Below are 24,881 nucleotides of genomic sequence, written 5' to 3' on the forward strand. Positions count from 1 at the left end.
TGGCATGCCCAAGGAGGGGTTGGCAGAGGTTATAACCCCTCTCCCCTCCCGCATGGCCCAATATCCATAAAAAAAGAACGTCAAAGGCAGGAAAGAGATGACAAAATGAGGGCTGACTAGTAAGAAAAATGTACTTAAGCCCCTCCCTCTTCTTCCCCTTTCAAATATCCTGGGCATGCTACTACTGTGCAATATGAGAGCTGAGCCGACATCGATCTTGTATCAGTATCCGAAATTATTGGTTTGAATTTAATCACTGATTCTGTGGAGCTAGAGTGTCTCTTGGAGTTCACACAAATGCAACATGACACTTGTGAAGTCAAAGTATCCTGCAAATTATGTAAAATGCATAATATTCATTATTTTTACAAAAACATTGTGGGAAGAAATGGTCTTGGTGATTAAATCATGTGAATATTCTGAAGCAAAACTCTTGTAGATTGCTTTGCTATGAAAAAGTACAATAGAAAATCTACATATGGAAGTTTGTAAATATTCTGAGCTACTTTGATACGTTACAATTTTCAACTATCGATATCTGAAATCAGCAAGAGTGATATTCGTATCAGATCAGTATGGTAATAGGCCAGTCCTATATGTATATGCGTTTGTGTGTGTAACAAATAAGAAGGAAACACTCATCAGACACTGGAAAAATTTAAATTTTTATGGCCGCATTTTCAGTTATAGAGAGAAAGAAGTGGTGGAAGTAGAAATGTGAGTTCAACCTGCAAAGTTGTCAGGTCCAGATTAAAGTTCTAGATGGTACAGAGAAACATGGTTCGCTCACCAGGCTTGTCAAAAACTAAGTAGTATGGTATGGTGTAGGGGTGAATGGAGGGGTTGCGATGGAGGAGGCCACCTCTCCCTTCTCCTCACATTGCACACCACCCCCAACACACCACCATACCATACCACTCAGTTTCAACAAATCTGGTGAGAGAATACGTTTTTCTGGGGTGGAAGGGGTGACCTTCCACGTAGTTCACCCAAATCTCAAAACACTTAAAAGAGAGGCTTTATGATGTCTTGCAAGTTTTTTTTTATTTGTAATAATTACAGTAACTGGGGGCTTCATTTAAAGTAGTCTGCCTCAGGGCCCCCCATGAGTCTCGTTACGCCCCTGTGCCTGCACAAAGAGAAACAGAAGCACAAGTGAGCAAGGTTAGGGAGGCTTTCCAACCGAGTCCTAGAAAATTCGAACTCACCACAACCGACAGTGTGCTTTATCTTGTGGAGAAGACTAATGAAGCCACATGCTGCTTCGATCCATGCAATGATCACAAAGGAAGACTTTCTGAGAAGTGTATTGGACAATGGTAAGTGACTGTCTTTTATGGAATTTGAGCACAAAACATGCTTCTCAGAGTTGTGACCTGCTATCCTGAGAGCCTGCCTCCTAACGGTCAATGTATATCTACTAGGTATTGTCTGTAATGAAATAAAACTCTGAGTGTCTTCATCAAGTGGTATGCATGCCAGAAAAAAAATATTGAAAGCCCAACAATTTTTTTTAATAACCCTGCATATCTGTTTGTATTTGCATTTTTATTATTTAGTGTATATTTCCTGCCACTATTTAGCTAACTGTAATGATGAAGATGAGTGATGATTAGATAAAATTGAAGAAGCAACACTCAAAGAACATTCATACCCAATCCAGGACTTGAACCTAGGAACAGCTGTGGTGATATTGAAAGTCTACCACTTAACATGCCAGACTACCAAGCCAACAAGCTTGTGTGTTTAAAACCTTGAAATGAACAGTGGTAGCAATTTTTTAGAATGTTTGCCTTATTTATCTTGCTCTAATGTATTTCAGCAGAATGTAAGAACCTAGAATTATTCAACGATATAAGTTTGAACATTATAAAGCACTTGTCTCCAACATTTCTTGGTTTGTAAAAAAATAACAATTCACATTTATATAATATTTATGAATTGGTAATATTACTGTATTTTTATTCTAAATATTATTTTAGTTTACAGTTATAATTGGAGTAGCATCTGATACCAGCATTTTTCCTTTACTTTCAGGCCTGTTGCTGCATCTGATCATTCGATTATGGATGTAAGTTCAGAAAATGGAGAGAATATCAACTCAGCGAAAGCAGGGAACACTTGTTCATTTTGTTTAAGGGACTGGCCTACTCCATATGCCCTTAAAACTCATCTCAGAATCCACACAGGCGAAAAGCCCTTTGTTTGTCTTGTATGCGATAAACGTTTCAACCAAAAAAGCCATTTAAGACGTCACTTCTTGACTCATGCGCCAGAAGTGCTCGATGAGGTTTATAATAAAAGGCAGAACAGAAATTTAATGTCATAATTCATTTGAGAACAGCTAAACAGTGTTTTTAAAATATACATTTTGTGGTGAATAAACAATCTGTATCAATGGGTTATCATTCTAATCACATCTGGAGCAAATTCTGATGCATCTAGTTCCATCAGCCCTTGGTTTATGTGATTTGTGTTGTGTATTTCTTTAGTTTCAAATTCTGTTATCATGAATATGTGGGTTTGAAATTAGAAAGACTTTAAAGAGATCATCACTGATAACACATGTTGTTTATTACAAAATTATCAGTGACACAGATATCTGGAGATAGTCCAAATTGAAACATAAAGAAACTGAACTTATCAGATATTTCTTTGATATCTGGTTGAACTCGCAGTATGCTGCAGTGCACTGGCATGAGAAAAAGGATTGTGTAATACAGTGGAACCTCACATATGCATTTTTCAGGGAGCCAAGGAGGAAAAACTTAGAATGCAATAAATTTTAAAAATCTGAAAAATTTTTATAACATTTTGCTATGTTGGAACCATCAATATTGATGTACAGTAATGGGGAGAAATTTAAAATCGGGGTTAAAGTGTATTTACAATACATGTGTCTTGTTTTTTTTTTTAGTTTATGAGTAAAAACTGATATTTAGCAGAAGCAGTAAAAAAAAATGGTACATTTCCTCTGAGAGTATTCTGTTAAAATTTGGTAGCTCTTCACTAGGACTGTATTTTAGTTTGTATAGATCAGAGTAATTCATATTTTAAGTTGAGAAAATATTTTTTTCCATCTCTATCTGATATGGAATTGCAGAAGCACTATTAGTGACTTTTGCAGACATTGTATTACAATATGCACTTTTCTGTTGTAACAGTTTTGAAGTTGACTATAAATAACTGACAACAAGTTTTAATTTGAATTACTTTTTCCAAAATTTAGTAGAATATTTTGCCAGTGTAGCTAAGATAATTTCAGTGTAATATGCAGTAAAATATTATATCCTGTTGTTTTATGTATATATAGGGATGTAAAATACATGTCATGAGTAGGGAAAGGAACTTCAGGTAAATAAATGTTTTTTCTGCGATAAGATAGAGACCCTCATTTTTGCCAAAATTCTGATCATAGCCTTATATGTCAACACAGCAAATTTTATTTTACATAAAAACACATATTTTCCAGTTTTCCGTATGTAAATACATATTTTGCGAATTTTCATTTTAAATACATAAAATCGCTCATTGACTTCATCTACCTCGAAATCCTAGAAGGAAAAATGTTTATTCTCCGCACCTCTTTCATAGCGAGAGTGCTAGGTTTGTTTTGTCTTTGAACACCCTCGCTGGCAGACTTCTGGCACCTCGCCTACGATCCTATTGGGAGAAAATAGCTGTAAGTAGCTGGGGCTGGCTACACGTAACGATAGCAAGGCTTTTTAATGAAGCAATGCAGCTATTGTGGCCAGAAGGCATAAAATTTGACAATGTTCTTTTGACAGATGCTGCAGCTTACATGCAGTGGTCTTGCCGTTAGCTACCCCAAAATGGTGCACGTTACATGTGTGGCTCATGCGTTGCATAGAATATGTGAAAAGATAAGAGCTCTTTATCCCAATGTCGATAAACTGGTTTCAAATGGGAAGAAAGTTTTTATCAAGTCGCCTAGAAGAATAGACATTTTTAAACAAAAATGTCCTGAGGTTCCCCTTCCCCCTACACCTGTAGTAACGCGATGGGGCACTTGGTTGGATGCAGATGTTATGCCCAGAACTTTGAAAAAATTGTATCTGTTGTAAATGATCTCGACAAAGAAGAATTCTGCAAGAACAGTTGATGAAGTCCTCCTTAAAAGTCGAATTGGCATACATCTCAACAAACCTGTCCATTCTCTCTAATTCCATACGAAAGCTTGAATCGTCCGCGAACACTTTGGCAGCTTCCATTGGTGAAGTCCGTACAGTAGAAACGAAACTGAAAGAACTCACTGGATTTAAATGTCTAAATGTACAGAATTTTTGGGGAAAAACCAAGGTTTTCAAACATTGTGCCAAATTGCATGTGTTTTGGAAGGAGGTGAAGTAGAGGAAGAGGAAGCTTTGGAAAACTTCAGTGTTAGTGACATTTCGTGCTTCAAATATGCAAGAATTGTTTCTTGTGACGTGGAGCGATCTTTCTCACAATATAAGATGCTTTGTAGAGATAATCGTCACAGATTTACAATGGAGAATTTGGAAAAACTATGGTGATCCACTGCAACTCTTCCAAAAAATAGCTCGCTAAGAGATAATCATTTAGAAACTAATTTCAGGTGTTTAAAATGCATGTTATAGTTTGTTTTTGTTACCAAATGTTTTTATTTTTGTCACATATTTTCCTGTTTTTATCACATATTTTCAACATTTATGACACATAAAAAATAAATATTTCTGAGTTTTTTAGCACATAAAGTTCCGTTCCCTAGTCATGAGGGTGTAAATCAAGGTTTCGTGGTTATTGTAGTACATGTATTGAACTGTAACAATGAGTATATTTGAATTATATTATCAAATGAATGATATTATCTCTTCTGTATGTGTTAAACAACAGTGAATTCAAGATGTAGAAAATAGTGTATATATTCGGAATGTGTTCAGCTTAGAAACCATGTGATATATGTTGAACTATCACTTGAAACCAGCTGTGAATTTTTGCAAAAGTCTTTACAATAATAATTAAGTTCGTCTCAACCTGTATTCTCAAAGAACATGTAAAAACTATGACGAAGGACACTTGACATAAAGAGAATAAATCGTAGTGTAAGCGAAGGGTTAAAAAAGAATAAAAGTGATAATTCGTGTTTCACCTGAGAAGATATGTGTGTATTTAAAATGAACCTTGGAAAGAGATCATTTGATGTGTGATAACATTGTTTAAATAATTGCTAATATTAAACTTCATTGCAGCTTATGTGTCAACACAATTTTAATTTTCTTTTAGTATTTCACTGATTAAATGTATTATTTGAGAATAATAAAATGTATGTTGATTATTTGCTTTTCCTTAACAAATTCCACCCAATCACTTCAGACCAGGTATAATACTAGCTCTTTCTTTAGACCAAGTAGTATCTCAGTGCACCACAAAGCTGGGGTTCCTTTGTTCCAATCCTGTCTGAGACGTGAATGTTTCATTGTGTTAGTTATCTCATATCCTAGCAAAGAATATATGTGATATAATGCACAAATTCTATGCACTTGAAAATTGCTCATTTTTAACTTGATGTTAATGTTTCATTCTGTTCTCCTATAAAACTGTCACAATCAGTGAGATCTGTTGCCTTTGAGTTACTTGTGAAATTGACAGTAGCAAGTATTTTGCACAGGTAAACAGAAAACAATTTGAATGAAAATTTAGGTGAAGTCAGGTCTCACTTGATAGCTCACTGCTAAATAACTAGGTCAGCCCACGTCCTTCAGAAAACACTGTTTCATTGAGTGGTCTTCTGAAAATTACTCAGCTCTTCTTTTCTGATCAAAAAGCTCACCAAACCTCACTGTATGTGATTTCTTCCCATAGTATACATCAAAGATCTCATGTCGAGACACCCGCTATATCACATGACATAGCAATAGTTCTGCAAAGTATCATGGCTGCAGTTGCTACTACTGAGACCAACAAATGTACAAGACATATGGCATGAACTAGATTATAGTATTGATGAGTGCAAAATCTCAAAAAGATAATATATTGATCACCTATAATGTTTTACAAAAACTGGAGTTTCTGCATGTGATGATATGCTTCTTCCTGTTCTGTCTGTCTTGGTTGTTTTCTTATTGAGTCCGGAAACCCCAGGTTGCATCATTAATTATCTTGTATCTTTAATATGTAAGAGAGTGTATTTAAGAGATGAACAAGTGGCTATTTTGTTATTATATTTATGTTAATAATAGTGCTTGCATCAAAAATGCACATAATTTAATGTTCTACTCTATGAAACTCCAATTAATAAATTTATTATTTTTTTCCAGATGTGACCCTGCATCAGGCTATGTTGTTGCGGATGAAAGTGTGACATTAAATGTCTCCCATGATGAGCCATCATATCTGAAAAGACATGTGTGCTCATGGTGCTCAATTGGGTTTAAAAACAAAGCTGATCTTAAACGACATGAAACAAGACATACTGGAGAGCGTCCTTTTGCATGCCATTTATGTACAAGTCGCTTTTCCAGAAAATTCATTTTAAGCAAACATTTGAGGCTTCACAATTCACCAGGAAAGCCATTTAGCTGCAAGCAATGTGGCAGAAGTTACGCAACAGAGGTGAAATTGAAGGAGCATATGTTGACTCACTCCATTACAGAACACTGGAAGGAACTAGAAAGACAGTAACAGGCAAAGAGAAGCTTTTGTTTCAAAGATGTTTTTGCATACCAGTTGATGTGAGACGTTCTTTATTACAGTAACATAAACAATAATAACTGTAATGATCTTATGATTGCAGTACATTGTGAAATATTTTACAAGAATGTTTGCAAATACAAAATTGTTCAGTATTTTTTTTGTACATTCAAGGTGAATGCATGCATGTATGCGTATACAAACAATTTTTTTTAATGTTGTAGGTGAAAATTGTGTGATTGTTCCTAGAACAAAATAAACAAAAAAATAATAACTGTAGTAATAAGTATGCATGTTACATGAATAAATAAGATGTTTTTCTAATATTCATTTTTGTTTTTATTTTTCAATATTGTTGCGAAAAGCATGCTTCCTTGACAAACGAGTTGAAAGGGCTATGGTTCTTATCATCCTCTTTTCAAAATTGAATATTCATTACAGATGCAATTTTATATTATGGTTTTCATATCAAATATATGACATAATAATTATACCATCATGAGAGTTTTATTGTATACTAGCTGATTACCCAGCATTGCCAGGGTATTTATTTATCCCAATCTTGTATTAGACAGGAAAATAATGAATTCTAACTATAGTGTAAAATGTAACTAATTTTAAATGTGATTGTGAATGTCACGAATTAGCTTAGCGACTCCGAAAACTATGGATTCGACACTAATATAGGTCATTTGTGGCATTTTATTTTTCACCCCCTCTCTCCCCCCATGCCGATAGGTGATGAACTTGGAGTTGAACGGCATTGGGAGCGACTCCGAAAACTATGGATTCCCCACTAATATCGGGCATTTTCGCAACACAAAGTCATATCAGCCTGAATGTTAGACAACCCGAGAAACACTATTGTTGTGCGGGATTGCATAGCCATGGATGTCTGTTTGTGCAGAATTTAATATCGGTCGTTTTGGATTATTTTTACATGTCACCCCTTCCCACCCTACCCCTAGGGGTGCCAGGTGTATCTTACCCCCAAAGTATTCTTTCCAGATTTTAAGTGATACGTGTACCAAGTTTGGTTGAAATTGCTCTAGGCATTCGAGAGTTATGCCGGAACAAACATACAAACACACCCACACACATACCTCCATTTTTATATATATTAGATTATGTCTTCATTCTATGCATGTTCAATAATTCAAGAAATGCAGTGCTCTTTTTGTAACACTTATGTTTTGTAGCTTTGAGGTGAAGGTTTTATTGTTCTTTCCTTTCAAAATAAAACTGATATTCATGTTTCAAAGTAGTAAAGATGTGGTAACATTTTATATGTGGATAACAAAATATGTTAATCCCTTATATCTCACAAACTTGATTTGTAGTGGCTTTGTGGCCAGCAACTTTGCCCATAGTCAGTGACTGAAACAGGTTTTCGTGTAGCTTGGTTCATTGAATCAATGAAGAAAAAAGAGTTGGTGTTACTCAACTTCAAGTTGTGTAGAAGAAAAGATTCAAAAAATATACTGATAACCAAGAGTATACAAATTCAATATAGAGGGTGATTCAGAAAGTGATGGTGCAAATTTTCAGGGTGGAAAGTGTGCATTAAAAATTAAAACCGAATTCCTAGTCAATCAATTTTGTCTACGAGTACCCACATGGCCAACCCGCAATGTAAAGCTCTTTCACATTCTCACAACAAAGCTCCCTCCTACAGCTGTCTCCTTACTATAGGCTCCCCCACTTATATAATAACCTCACTGTAAATATTGATATTTTCATGTCAGAAAGCAGTTTCTGACCGCTAAAAATGTACATATTTTTCCTCTGCCATCTTGTATTGTCTTGTTTTCTTGTTGTTTTTTTTTTTTGTTTTCTTGTTGCACAGTTTCAGTATAAAATGGTCTTTTTGCACTATATCTGAAACTTTAAGTAAATAAAATAAATAAATTAGGAGATATACAAAAGTCACAGTCAACACAGATCTACAAGTGAACAGTTCATTTGTGAATCCATGTTGACTGCAACTCTTTCTTTCATCTCCCAGTCTCTCAGTGTGAACTGTCCCTTCTGAATCAACCTGCATAGAGCATTTCTTCTGGATCATGAATGATGCATTATATTCTTTAATCAGTGTATGTGTCTGTGATTTTGATGGATTTTTACTTTAGAAAATCTATTACTCAGTTGGATTTTGTTTACTCGTGACTTTGCTTTTATATTCATAACATTAATATAGTTGGGACTCAAGTTATAGACGTCTACAACTCACATTAAATAAATAAAAACATTTTCAACAATTTTAATAATAAGCGAACATGCCATTGGCATTTGATGATTACTCACACCCAGTAAATTGACTACTACACTAGAAGACTCTGGAATGTTAGGACTGTGAACATGCATAAATGTATAATAATATTATGCTGTTGAGATTTATTTTTTTCAGATTTGCAGAGAAAAATGGAGTTTTTTAAATACATATATACAGTGCTTCTGCATGCAATCATCAGAGGCACTTGTGTAATAAGAACTTAAAAATGGCTCCCGACTCTGTAACAACATTCAATGCATGTAATATGATACACTCTCATAGTATTATGCAGGAACAATAGAGTGTATAGTGTTCATGAAGCATGTATAATAAAGAGTTTATGTGCAATATTTTTGAGGAAGCTGGGTTAGTTATAAGGTCACATTGATAAAGCTTATTTTCGAGCAAGTTCCTGCTGTCTGATTAAAAATTATGGATACTCAACTTTGGACTCCAATTAAAACAATGGAATGTCCAGCATTCCAAATATGAATGCAAAAATTGTGTTAGTGCACTTACATGTATCTTCAGAGATTTTATACTGGAGTCCCGCAAGAACTGTACAAATGCATGTTTGTTGCATACCTTCTTAGGCACAGTGTCTGCCTGACCTATTGGTGTGTTTCTGAAGCTCATTTAGGTTTGCTGTTCTTAGTAGATCTAACTCCAGACTTTCAAGTAACGTGTGTAATTTCTTGCAGGTAACCACTCTAGTTTAACACTTAAAAAAAAAGTGTTTATCTGCTTGAGTGTATTGAGGATTCAGCTTATAATTTGAAGGTTTTAGGATTGAGTTCTTGCTATTTCGTTTCTCCAGCATTATTCTTCCTCATGACAATTGAACCAAAGTTGTGGAAATTATGTTTTAATTCCACTTTATGCACAGTAAGCCTAATCGGGACTGGACCTACAGTTTAAAGTGGGATCCGAACCACTATGTGCCTTCACTGGGAATCGAACCCGGGACCCCTTGATTACAAGGCGATGACGCTACTACTGCGCCATCGGGAAGTCCTGGAAATGATGAAAATAGCAAAATAACAAAATACCATATTTCTCTATCTTCTATTTTATTACTCTTTTCTACGCTGTGGCTGTGCAGTCTAAAGTGTCAGGCTATGGGATGCACACTGGTTCGAGTATCCTGGGGGAATCTTAATAACGGTTCTCCTCAGCTTCAGTCAGTGTATGGGACCAGTGGCTGCCCTCTATCGTGAGGAAATTGAGGGACTACGAATGAGTAGCATAACCCTATCATGGAAACTAATAACGACTGGGGGTTTGTGGTGCTGACCACACGTCACCCTATAAATGGTTGATCTACAACCACCATGTAGGAGTGAGGCCAGCAGTCGGTAGGTAGTTCCTAGCCCTCAGGGGCTGTTGTGCCATGGGTTATTATTATTTTATTATTATTATTATTCCATGTTATTAAAATAATTTTGATAATCTCTTTAATGTGATGTCCTGTAGCTCTCCTCACCCTTGCTTTTAGTAAAATGAAAACTAGGATATTACAGTTTCCATTGTTTATTTAAATTTATTTTATTTGCTATTTTATTTATTTCCAGGCATAATCCAGCAGCAGTTCCCACTCTAGAAGATATCTTACACAATCTGCCATTACGTGGGAGACTGTTGACCTGCTCGTGGTGTTCAAAGAGATTTTACAGCTCATACGATCTTAAAAGACATGAACGGAGCCACACAGGGGAACAGCCATTTGCATGCGGATTTTGTGCAAGACCATTTTCTAGAAAAGATCATTTGAGAAGACATTTGAAGATTCACAAGTCATCATAGAACACTTCAGATAGCTTTCAGGCCAATATAGTTGCATGTCTCTTGGAAATGATCTTTCAGAACTAAATACTATATTTCATACGAAAGTGTCATGTCACTTGGAATGTGTCGTTTTCTCAATGGCTTACATCAGGTTGTCTCAATCTGTCAGTCACACATGTGCATTGAATATTTTGTACAGACCAAAGGTGTCCATGTCACATGTCTCTTGTCACTTCAGTCTGAAAGCTAGCTCAGTTGTAAGCATTGTGGAGGAAACATAGCAACAATTAATTAATCAAGAATGATTGATGACTATATTCTGTATTACATTGTTAGTCTATGCTGTATTTTTTCTCATAGTTCCAATTGCATTTGTGTTATGTTGCCAATCATGAAACATTTATATTTTAATAGTGCTGCGAAGTTCTATCTGTTGCCAAAAATAATCTAATTTCACAACTGAATTTCTTGCAAATGGTTATAATATTTAAAACCTGTTAAAATGAGAAATTACAGTGAATCTCATAGGTATTTTTCACATCTGTGGCTCAACTATATTACTGTGTTGGAACATAGACTTTTGCACTTTTCAAGGGACCAGGATGAAGAAACTTAAAACACAAGGAAATGTGAAAATGTGGGAAGTTTTAGAACATTTTACTGTATTGGGAACATGAGGATTGAATGTCAAATGGAGAAAAATGTAAAATCAGGATTCCACTGTATATATTATTCTTAATTCATGCTATTATTGCATAAACTAATACTGTGTGATCTGTATATGAATCTTACCGATATTGGAAAATTGAGTAAAGGGTTGTGTCATTTTGCCAGTGTCGTATATTATTTTACATTGTCTCTTTCTGTAATGCAAGAATTAAGATATATTTCTAAGTTTTAGTAAACAACACCAGTTAAAAGTTAATTACATGGGGATTTTAAGTCCTATTCCCTGATGATGAGAGCAATGTATGCCACTGAAATGCAAGACATAAATGCTGACTCAATCTGGCTGATCAAAAGAAACTGAAGGACAGTTTCTTTTAAAAATAAATTACTTGGTTATTACAGTTACTTCAGAAATTTTCTATCTGCATAAATTTACATTCACATAAAGACAACTCTGTCTTAAAATCTGATTTTTTCATTTTAATATGCGGTGGTGGAATATTTTTACTAATTAACCCTTGAGTATAATTAAGTATGATATAAGAGAATTTAATGTAATCTCAAATACTTAGAAAATGTATTACTGTATGTAAAATTTAAATTGCAATACATAATTTATTAATATGAAATTTCACATTTGTATTCCTTTTTCAGTTTCAAATTAAGATTTTTAAAAATTATTGGTGAGCAAAGAAACAGTCGTATGTCAGGAAATGTTGATGAGGCTTATATCATCACTTACCTGATGTAGTGGTATAAACATCATTTGAAAAATTATACATTCTATTACTTTAGTATTTACATACCTTTCATGTACAAGAATTATATTTTCTTTCAAACATGTACTTGTGGCCCAAAGGTGTTGTCTGACTTCCATGGTGCTTTCCAAAGGTAAAAATATATAGGGCAGAGGCAATTACCGACCTATCAAAAATTAATATTAATATATACACAAAACATGCTTACATATCCATGTACCTGTTTAATTAATTGAATTTAATGCATAAACATGTTTCATGTGAATATCAATATCTTACTGTGACTAAATTCCTGACATGATTATCAAAAATTGTTATGAATAATGTAGGAAATAAAGAGAAAAAATACTTCCAGGGCTATATTGCATGATCGTACATTTTTCATAATGATTAAATAAACTAGATTCTTTTCTAATATGTGAAACCTCTTTATAAAAGCTTATTTTTAATCTTTAACAAGTGATAACAAATTATTTGGCTTAGCTTTAATATGAGTATATATTTCTGGGGGTGGAGGGCATCCTCCCTCTCCAGCAGGTGGGTTAGACAATGGAGATCTTTTTGTCTTGTGGAAGTAGTGGAAATAAAATAATGGACTTTCTTCCAGTGTTGATGAGTAGTTATTGTGCTGGAGCATGTGATGTGGGGACGATTTGCACTGATCTGCTTGTGAAATTCTTCACAGTTCTTATACTTGATGCTTCTGGTGTGATTTGGACTTGTACATCACCTGTCAGTTCAATTTTTATGTAGTTTATCACACAAAATGTGATAGAAAACTAAAACTAAGAAAATAAATTCTTCACATATGAAAATGTAATAGACAAATTATTATTAATTTAATTATAGATACTAAGTTACAACTGCAGTTATTTACTTTAAAAATATATTAGACACTGTTACTCAAGCAGGATTTGCTTCTCGAAATGCATATCATAGTTGACTATATGCTGCCTGCATATGCTGAAAAAAATCATGTACTGCTAATGTTGCTAATTGAGATTATATACCTCTAAAATGTCATTTTTTCACTTCTCCCATAAAATCGCTATTAAGTACTACCAGAGAGTATTCTATGGTACTATACATGGCCCCTAATGAACACACGCCGTGGTTCGACATAACACTAGTAAAAAATCTGCAAATTATGACCCTGTTATAATTTCTTAGTATTTTTTTCTCCCCAGTAATTGGCATTCTGTAGAGATAAACTCACCCTGACTTGAAACATTAACTAACTTCTAGTATTTCCCATATGGAGTGAACTGGCAATGAAAAAGTATTAAAAATATATCTTACTGCAGAAATTCTGGTGTACAAATGCACATTCTAAATCATTAAATGAACAATACAATGAGCAATCGAATATTTCATGTTCTCATCAAAAACAAAATTTGCATGTGTATATCAGGTCATTACATTATAAATTATTCATATTAGTATTTTTAAAAAGTACTAGTACATTTCTAGCATGTAACAATTGTTATTCTCGGATTATTAAGTAGAGGCTGTTGTACTAAAAAATGTATTTTTTACTTATTTCCAGGTCTGAACCTGCATCAAGCCATGCTGATACAGATGAGACCATACTAAATACTTACCTTGTTGAATCATTGCATGGCAAAGGATTTGTCTGTTCGTGGTGCTTGAAGACATTCTGTGGTACATCCGAGCGTAAGAGACATGAAAGGAGTCACACCGGAGAACGTCCGTTTGCATGTCATGTGTGTTCAAAGTGCTTTACTAGAAAAGATATTTTAAAGAAACATTTAAGGTTACATGAAATAGCAGAGAAGTCTTTCATTTGTGATCAGTGTGGTCGACATTATGCAACTGAAGTGAAATTGAAACATCACCAGTTTATGCACCTAGCTATTAAGATACCTGATACGAAGTGAGCAGGAAGATATTGGAGAAGAGCAATCACTTAAACGAGGTGGTGTCCAAAATTTTCGGAACTCGTATTGTCATCGGTGCTGGATCTACGAGCCGCAAGACCCCGCAGTGCAGGGGGGCCCGGAGACAAGTAAGCATTTAAGGGGCCCTATGCCATTGAAATTCCGATCTTAGACACCCACCCCGGGTTTCCCATGTGGCAGTCAGACAGAATCAAATGAGGCTAGAATTTCACTAGCAATGCAGAGGTGAAGGTTTCTTCAACTATCTTAAATCAAGAACAACTTACGACTGCATGATTGTAACAAATGTATCATTTTCCAGGTGTGAGAAAACAGTGTCAAATACTCGTATATACCACATCACGCCCCTTTCCATTTAAAGAAAAAATGAGATGAATTCAATATGGTGGGCGTCTACTTGGAACACACCAATGTGGTTCCCCCCCAAGCCAGTGGATCTCAACCTTTTTCTGTCTGGGACCCACCTTGAAGGACATTACACTTCATTGGGCTCATAAGCATGGCCGCCGACAGAATTACTTGTAGGGTTGTGCACCGAATATATAATCATATTGTTTCCTAACATCGAGTACTTTAAGAAGCCCTCTTTTACCCTTGCTTATACAAATTACACATACTACATTCTAGAAAAGTAAATATGTAATTTAAAAGACTAACCGTGAAAGAAATTATAGTGAATTTTTTAAACCGCCGCAATCCATTTGTTCATAGGCGGTTAGCTTTGTAATCTAAGCAATCTCGATAGCACGATAGCGATATGAAATGACGACAGGTGACACCTCTTGGCAATCACACACACACATACACACACATATAGCGTATGTGTGTGTGTGTGTAAAGGTAGGTAGGTAGAGGGTACCCCTTTGGCAATATTTTTTTGGTGGGGGGGGCTAAGATTTGTAGATCCGGCACTGGTTATCATCATTACCTTGGGCTATTGGCTGCCATCACTCTGAAGCAGTCCACACGTACACACATGTTCCAGTGGCTCTGCCATTTTAAAATGCATCCTGGAAGTCATGTTCTGTGAAGGTGTCCATCACTACCCATATTTCTGCTTAGTTCATCTCATTAATGTCAAACCAGCAAACCTTCAACTTGATCTTCAGTTGAGAACAGATAAAAAGGGTCACAGAGGGTCAAATCAAGTCAGTAGGGTGGGTAGGAGATTCCAATTCATGTTACTGGTCAAAGAGTCCCTGGTGAACAAGGACGTGTGAGACACGATGAGATGCAAAGTGCAGGTTTTCATCTTCACACATTTCCATGCAGCCACTGCAAAGCATCACATTAGTAGGTGCTTGGCCTGCTGGGACACTTTTTTTGTGCATACTCTCCTTGTTGTCACAGAAAGTGATGAGCATACTCTCGATTTGCTCTTCATGTGCCTTACCTTATTTCATCTTGGTGAGTTTGGACTTTTTCATTGAGGATATTGTTGCTTTTTCTCAGGGCCGTAGCCACACCCATCTCCCATTCACTCGTGATAACCAATGATCCATTGTCAGAGGCAACTAGACAAAGCTCCTTCCAGGCATCAACATGTTGGTTCTTCTTATCAGCTATCAGGATCCTTGGCACAAATTTGGTGCTGGCATGATGCATGCACAATTCAGCAGTCAGAATATGTAGCCATGTTCCATAACCAATCTCAACCTCATCAGCACGGTAATGAATCCTGACGAATGAGGTGCTGAAATTTGGCAACAATGTTGCATGTTGTGCAGATGAGGGACCTTGCAGCATATGTGCATCTGTCCCTGCACTGAAGGATGCTATTCAGACACTATGGTTTATGCTCTCTTCTTGAACACTTTTGTAATCATTGCGAGGGTCTCTGTCACACTTTTCTCGAGATTTGCACAAAACCTGAGGTGCACTCACTTTCCTTTTTCAGGTCCTTGCAAAAACACCACATATGCGACTCCTAATAAAATGACATAAATGATTGGTGTGTTCACCCATCTGCATGAAATTTTGTACACTGACTCCCAAGATATGCTAAAACTATCATCTACCATTATATTGTGTCACTACGACTGCTGTCCAAAGTGCAGTACCAGTCCCAAAATTCCTTATACAATTTTACATTCAATAACCATAATATAAAATTTTATATCGTTGGGTTTCATGTGATAATTGCAGATGTGTACGAGATTATTAAGATATGATGTATTGTATCAATGACAATGTAAAATTCAAAGTAATTTATAATTCCCTCTCGGATCTCCATAATCAAAGAAAAAGCAACCAAGGCAGGCATGGCAGAAAGTTTCTGCCATGTGTTTTGTAACATGTGTTGTTCAGTGTTAGCAATTATCTATTGCTGGCCTTCTGGTATGTCATGTGGCATAGGGGTGGGGGAGGGTGGTCTGTACAGGATATATTTGATGTAACACCACAGGATGACATCACAGGGAGTGATGTCAGGTATGCCAGGAAAGAAGAGTAAAGTTATTTTCAAAAGAGCACCCGTTTCAATTACTAGTACACAGGGAACCAGTCTGCGAGAATTTTCTGTACCACTGCTGAGTTCTTTTGTCTTTAGGTGCCTATTTGTGGCACATTGCATAAAAACTTTGTTGCACCTATTGGTTCACTTTTGACAAATTCCAACACACAAAACGTGCTCTGTTCACCTGTACATACTATAATCGTGATGCTACCACTCCTAGTAGAGATAAAATGCAACTCTTCTATGCCATGCTGTGTTGTTGTTGTTCTAGAAAAGACGGTGCGTTTTTTTGAAAAACATTTGCTTACTTCGTTTTTATTGCAAAATGGACCTTACATAAAAAATAACCCTTGTATATTGTTAAAATTCATTGCCTTGTACTTCGCGTAAACAGAGCTGAGGAGTAACATAACATCAAAAACATGTTCCTTTTTTTGATAATTGTTCTAGCGTTGTATTATCAGAATTATATCATTATTGAAAAAGAAACATGTTACTTTTTAAGAGTAACGTTCATTATTTTTGCCTTACTTGTGTTATGCTGCTAAATTCAAAGTAGCAAATTTATTTAAATTTAAAGACTTATTTCTTACAAATGAATGATGGATTTACTTTGAACATCCAGTTACTGCAGACCCGACGCGATATGGCCGATATGAAATTTTTCTATAAGTCATCAAGATCTGAATTTCTACTTACAGAATTCAAGTTCAGAATTCCCTCTCAATCGACCCGAAACACTGAATTGTTCCACAATTCTACCGCTAGGCTTTCCCTTATACAGCGCTCTCTGATCCACAGGCTGCCACAATTTTATAATAAACTACCTACGAACATCGACATTTTTGCCCCTTAAAGTATTTTCCGATCTTCTCTAAGAACGAATATGTAAATCTTTTGTTTGTTTCCTTGTTTATGTCTTATCTGTTTATTTTTACCTAAAACCATCTTGACTAGTTCTTGTTGATTTATTAGAATTTTCAGTGTAAAATGGCCTTACAAGTGCTGTATCTGAAATTTGAATGAATAAATAAATAAAATCAGTGTGACGGTGATTGACACTGATGCATTTATGTATGTATGGATGACAGGGGTAGTGTATGTGTGTATATGTATATTATGTATATACTGGGTGGGGCAAGATAAACCGAACCCGACATAGGAAAAGATATTCGATGTAGCAACACACAATAATAATAATATTTCGTTTCCAACTTAGGGAGTTGTGAATGATGCACATTGACATTGACATTGACCTGACCTTGATGGTCAACGGAGAGAGGGAAAGGCATGTGGAGGGGTAAATCTACACGTGTGAAAGCAACAATCAAAGTAAAGCTAATCACCAGTGTAGACACAAAAATGCAGCTGACGAAGGAGGCCAAAATATTCATCGTAAATAAATATTACTCACAGGGCAGATCAGTGAAAGGAGTACAAGAAAAATTCAGTCCAGAATTCAACAGGACACCACCCGCTAAGTCATCCATACACGAACTCATAAAGAAGTTTGAGGCAACATGATCCATGGTTGATAAGAAGCATGAATACTGGCATGTGAAAAGGACCGAGGCGAAGAAGGAAGATATTTGCCAGCGGATGTTACAGAACTCCACTTAGTCCATGAGGCTGCTGTCACAGCAGGCAGGAGTGTCACGAACAACGTGCCAGCATATCCTGAGGACCTTAACCTGAAGCCATACAAGATTATGGCTTTGCAACAGTTAAAGCCTGCAGACCATGCTAGACGCATACAGTACTGCACATGGCTACTGCAGGAAATCGAAAATGGCTTTCTCGATCCAAACCTCTACTTCATGACGGACGAAGCATAGTGTCACCTCAGAAGGGCAAGGTGTACAATAACAATCCACAAACTATTGATGCTCTGAAAGAGAAGAACATACGCAATGCCATCGCCGACATCCAAAGGAACGAGTTACAGCAAGTCGCACTGAACGTGATCCATCAGGACACCCTGTGCTTGGACCATGTTGGTCAACATTTCCAGCAGTACCTATAGAGACGGAGAAACGCATGTGAGTAGGCTTCTGTCTGTGATCTAATTGTATAAAGTATACAATAAAATAGCCTTGCAGTTCATATGTTCATTTCTTGTTTGGTTCGGTTTATCTTGGCCCACCCATTATATCAGTTGAAGTTTCTTATCTGTTTATTGTATTGTAAAGTAACACATTACTTATTGTGTAAAGTAATGGTAATGTATTAGTTCTGGAAGAAGCATTATGACCTGTAGCGGATACTGTTTTTGAGTAACTTCCTCAACTCTGCATGTAACTGACATTTTGATGCATATCTGTAACCACATAATTACACTATCAAGTAAATATCATGCAAAATTGATTTGAATTTCTTTTTTACTTTAACCCTTATCAATATGTATTTTATTCACTCTATTTTGCTGACTATGCCAGTATGTGTTAAATGCAGTGATCGGAAGTAGCGTGCCACTTGTAGCGTCGCTACTGTAGCTAGCTACAAAATTTGTAGCGGTAGCTGTAGCGGCGCTACATTTTGAAAATTGTAGCTGTAGCTGTAGCGAAGTTACAAAATTCCTGTAGTTGTAGCGAAAAATTTCGCTACAGCTACATTTCTTCTCTGCATTATGAGGAAACTTTTGAAAGTGACCACAGCGTTAAAAAAAATCTACAATAACGCTTACTTTTGGAGGAGGTTCATAAAGACAGTCTATTATATGGAAATACATATAATCTAGATTATAAATATCTTGATATCGCAGATTATAGGTATCTGCGTAATATATTTCATTAGTATAGAATAAATCTAATATCCAGATAACTAAACTGAACTGGCATATATGAATATATTCTGGTTAACGGCTACGTTTTTTTTTTTAACTGCATCGCTATTTTGGGGAGAAACATGCCTAGTTTGTGGCAACCCTAAAAAAATGGCCTCATTTGCGCCACCCCAGGAACAAATCCTGTTGATATCAATGGTGTAAGAGGCAGGTAAATGTCATTAATCTCTGTATAAAACACAACTTGCAGCGCAAAAACGAGCGATCCAGTCTCCAATACAATGACAAAGCAATAGTGTCAACAATCAATGGTTCAGCATTAATCATTGTTAGCATATAGGATCTCAACAGCAAGAAATTATTGTTACAAGAATGATAGAAATACACTTTCTGGAATTACAATTATTTCGATATAATATTTTTGCAGAAATTTTAAAATTTCAATACGTTTACAAGACTCGAGTTTACACACCACTATCCTCAATATATTTTATGATATTGAAAAAAGTATGTACGAGATATTGACTTTTCTGCAGAAACGATAATTTTCTTTAGTTAATATACAATTTCTAAATATATGTAATTCTTCTACTTTTACGTCGCTTTTCTGTACCTTTTGCTAAACATGGCAATTAGGATGAATGGTTTATTTTGTTATTATCTTATCTAGAGTCGCTTTCTGCCACTTTTGGCTAATTGTGAGAATGAGGAAGAATGGTGAATGATGATGATGAGCAGTGTGGGGAATGGAGGAGAAGGAGAATCCATCCTCCCAACTAAGCAGTGACGTGCACTAAGGAGTAGCTAGTCTAGCAGAGATAGATCAATCAATCTCAAATCTCTAATTATTTTCAAATCACAATATTTATTGTTTTGTTGAAGCCACAGTTCATATGCAACACTTTTTTTCACGCGCTTCTCCTCCCTCGGTGCATTCAGCGGCCTAGCTTGCTGTTTCTCCGCCTCACAGTTCCAGGTAGAAACGGGTTTTCGAAGGGAAAGGGAAGATTTCTGCCTCTACCTCCCTTGCCCCCTCGCCCCCGCTGCAATGGTTGAAAGCCCGTGCTTTCAGGTCCCCCAGTCTATCTCCTATAGGACAGATAGAGGATTGGTTTCCCTTCGATTTCTTTGAAATCCTCTAAAGAATTAAGGGGAAATTATTCTGCAGTACTTCTGTCCTCTGTATTTACACTACTTTTTACACGTTGGACAATATGTATGTATAATATGGGATGTGCTTTTATCATTTATGCAATTGGAACATCTTATGTGCAGACAAAATTTTATGCTTTTTTAAAAAAATATGGAATATATAATGATTAAATAACAAATATGTGCTCATGCTCTCTCTTGCTCTCGTTTTAGTAGTGTTTTATTTAAATATACTAATCTCTTTTCCTCCAATAAAAAAATGGATAAGCTAAACAATCATAAATACGGATGTATTTATTTGGGAAAGTGAACGCACATTCTAATTCTTGTTGTTGGTTTGGTTTATTTTACTTCGCTTTTCTGCCACATTTGGTTATCGCGAAAATGAGGATGAGTGATGATATAATGAAATTGATGAAAGGACCTCACAAAGAATAATTCAGGCCGGGATTCGTGACGAGCGTGCATTCTTGTTCTTATGTGTTGTATTCTGCCTGCAGTGAATAATGAGAAAATTAGAAATGAAAAATGTATCCCAGAACTCAAAAAGCAAAATGAATATCATTGAAGAAAGTAGAAAAATGGTTTGTTTAAAGTTGTGTTTTGTTACCCATCGCTTTTTCTAGCTGTATAGATTTAATCGGAATAAGTAGCTAAGAGCTTGGAAAGTCGTGAGGGACAATCTTAAACAGAGAATTCTAGGCTCCTGATTTCACAGTGCCCTGCAGACGCACTGGGAATAAATTATTTGTATTTTCTTCTCTCTTCCATCGCTTTACCTAATTTCTGCCATGACGATAAACGTTGATTAAATTAAACGGGTGAAGAGTGGTTGCAAATAAACACTCATGCAAAGGCCAGGGCTCGAGTCCGGATCCTTCAGTAACGAGATCGTGAGATGTGGAAATTATGGAAATCAAGCAATGCAAAATTTTTGAAAAAACGAATGATGGTATTTCAAAAATACAACTGAAAATTACTACTCAGGAAGAATGCAGTTTGCTTTACCGATACCCACGTATCCGAATGGTTAGCGCCTTCCTCACTTGTTTGTTGTCGGCCAACCTCCGTGGGGGAGTGGAAGTGGTCCCGGATCTGTACCCGATGGAGGCATATAGTGGTTCGGATCCCACTTTAAACTATAGGTCTAGTCCCGATTAGCCTTTCTGTGTATAAAGTGGACTTAAAATGTCAAATCAACCATCAAATCAACCAACCGTGGGGGAGTGGTTACCACAGCACGCTACAACACCAGGAGTTCCTGGTTCGAACCCCTACCTGGACATGGGTGTTCTTTGTGTCTGTCCCTTCATTAATTTTGTCGTATCATCTTCGCGATTAACCAAATGTATCAAAAAAGCGAATCAAATCAAATCATTCATTGATTGATTGTTTGATTTGTTTTTTTTTACTTCGCTTTCTGCCATATTTGGCTAATCGCGAAGACGATATGATAAAATTGATGAAGGTACACACAAAGATCACCCATTGCCAAGCCGAGATTCAAACCTGGCATCTCTGGCTCAGTAGTCAAATCAAATCGTTTTTGAATTTCGAAAGTGGGTGGAAGTTATGTGTACAATTTTTTGTAGTCATTCCTAACATTGCAATTTTTCCTGTATTTGACGTTCTTCTTTTAGGAATACTGGGCCCTAAAAAGGGGGGGGGATTATGACCCGTTGGGCATGCCACTCATTGCTACCCCAAGTGTCGACGTCACCGCACATCACTGCAACTAAGTGTCTTTCCTAGTTTTTGTTTTGAGTCTGCTTTATGCACAGAGACAAGCTAATCCATACTGGATCTGAACCACTAGTGCCTCCGCCAGGTATCTAACCTGAGACCCTTTGATTACAAGGTGACAAAGTTTCCACTGTGCCGTCAGCGAAGCATTCCCAACAGGAAACTTACATAAAGCATATCTCCACCTGTCGCTCATTTAGGTATACCAAAGAAGCACCTCCCAGCTATCCGCAAAGTTAGAGCAAACATCTAACGAATTACGCTCGTATAACGATCTACAATCGTATTTTCCAGTAAGTACAACTATCATTCATGAAGCTTTTTTTGAATATCCATGTGCTTGTTTCAAGTTTTTTTCTTATGCAGAAGTAGCGCAAAAGTAGCCAAGTAGTGAGTAGCGCACTTGAGTAGCGTAGCGAAGCTACTTTTAAAATGTAGCATTCTGATCACTGGTTAAATGTAAAGAAAATATGAAAATGTTCTTGCATACCAATATATACCAATAACTTACAGTGAAACCTCACTTTTAAGTTTTTCAGGGGGACTAATGAGACAAAAGTTAAGATGCAGGAAAATGTAATATCTTGGAAAATTTTATAACATTTTCCTCCCTTGCAACCTTGAACATTGAATGCATAAGGCAGGGAAATGTAAAATCAGGCTTCCACAACATTGATATAACATTTTTCCAATACTTGTAAATCATTTACAGAACCAGTGTAAAATAGGAAACATTTAATGTAAAGGTTTAACATTCTTCACTTTGTTTTGTTAATAAACAAGAAAGGTATGAATGAAAAACTAATGAAGTGACATGTCATTAAAAGTATTTCCACTGTCCTGCTGAAACCAGCATGTTAGGTAAGAGCATGAGGGGTGCCATTTCTGAAGCAATGAAATGTTGGACCCCAGATCACCCTGTTTTTGTGGTAGAGGTGTATTTTAAAAGTAATGTATGATACATTGTATTGTAGCTGCGCTGCACTCACTGACTGCTTGTGATTTCTTTCTCTGGGGGTACCTGAAGGGCCGAGTTTTTGAACACATATCCTGAAATTTGAGACCCTGAAGAGAAGAATTAGGGAAGAAGTCTAACCACCCTCAATACTGGTATCTGTAATGGAGTGTACAACAGAGAATGGGGATATCTAACTGATGTGATTTTCAAAAAATAAAATGAAGTGAACAGTGTTGTATTATTGTCTTACAAATGGCATTATATTATCTATCAATTATCACTATCTTCCATTGCATTGGCTGTAATGGGTTACTATAGGAAATATATTAAAATGGTAGATATATATTGCCAGACTCAAAATCTCAGTACTGTTACATTATGTGCATGAAACTGTGATATTTCTCTTATGTGTGCTGTATGGAAATAATCTTCAATTCCTCAACATTCCTATAAAGTGACCTTTATTTAATTCCTGCTGGACTCGGGTGATCAATTTGTCATTTCTGAGACCTACTGCATAAGCATGTGATATTTCATGTACTTGTGTTCTTTTAATTATGTTTGCAGCAGACATTTGTCTATATCAGTGGTTCCCTCCCAAACATTTTGAAGAGAGAGACTTTCCAGGAGCAATATTTGTCATGTAGTACTATCATTTTCCTTATGCCAAAGGAATGTATATGCATTTTTGGCTGCTTTAACCTAACCATTTTTTCACATCTTTAGTCAATATTATATCACATTATTAAAATTGTAAATACTTTATCAATTTTGATCTAAAACTAAATTGGCTATTTGAAGTTTTAAATATCGTTTTTCAAACATATATTTTGCACATATGTGTTTGACAAGGGCAATGATATTTCCACGTAGTCCGTGCATAGGCACTAAAAATAATGGCAACAGTATTGACAATTGACGGTATTTTTAAGCATTTGAGAATGTTAATTATGAAGTTTTATGTCATTTGAAGTGTTGTTTTCTCAAGTAATTTCAGATAAATAAGGAACTTATTTAACTACATAACAAGAAACATAAAGTAAGGGAAAACATTTGAGATCGAATTCAAAGTAATTGTTGTTAGATGTTTATACTTCCACAGGTATTGGAGTAATGTGACAGAGGTCTTGTCTCGTCTTATCTCTATCCTGGTGGTTGTAGTGTGTGGAGTTCCAGCTCATTTTGGCACTTCCGCCATATCTCATTTGGCGATGAATGGCTTGCTTCTTGATGGTTTTTCTTGGGCTGGTGCAATTGCCACACAACTGTCACAGGTGATGAGTAGGGATATGTTACGATGCTTGTACTTCTTGTTGGTCTGGAACGATGGGCCTCCATGTTCCTTCCCAGTACTGTCACATCGCAACACTACTTGACTTTGTTGCCCTGGTGGAGTTGGCTGTTCCTTCAGTTTGGCCATCCAGCACAAGGATTATTGTACTTTACACTATGTTACATGTTCGTCATTGTTCAGTTGTAAACAAAGAAACCTCGGAGTACGCAAGGAGACAAGTGTACGATGTGTACAAACAATCAAGTCAGTGGTGGATCGTAACCATGCATTTGCAATTATCTTGTAAACGACTTTTTGCTTCTACTGTTATTTACTTTTCACCGTTTCAGTTTGCACTATCGTTTCTGGTACACCCTGTACATACTTTAACCACTTATATTTACATTACTTTACAACATGAGCTATGTCAGTTCTCAAAATTT

The 24,881-nt window shown here is 36.2% G+C and overlaps 1 protein-coding gene across 4 annotated transcripts in view; it reads left to right on the forward strand.

The window, feature by feature from the left end:
* Window positions 1-24,881, forward strand: part of LOC145992033 (uncharacterized) — a 280,869-nt gene that overhangs the window by 215,838 nt on the left and 40,150 nt on the right. Inside the window, exon 4 of one of the 4 annotated variants that reach the window (XM_083128147.1) lies at window positions 2,038-2,409. The exons of the other annotated variants lie outside the window; for them this stretch is intronic. Coding sequence (XP_082984273.1) covers window positions 2,038-2,329 — 292 coding nt within the window. The 3' untranslated portion in view covers window positions 2,330-2,409. Of the gene's footprint in view, window positions 1-2,037; window positions 2,410-24,881 lie in introns of those variants that run through there. 4 annotated transcript variants of the gene reach the window in all.

Source organism: Lepisma saccharinum, chromosome 9, assembly GCF_977018435.1.
Source record: "Lepisma saccharinum chromosome 9, izLepSacc3.1, whole genome shotgun sequence".
Classification (NCBI taxonomy): Eukaryota; Metazoa; Arthropoda; class Insecta; order Zygentoma; family Lepismatidae; genus Lepisma; species Lepisma saccharinum.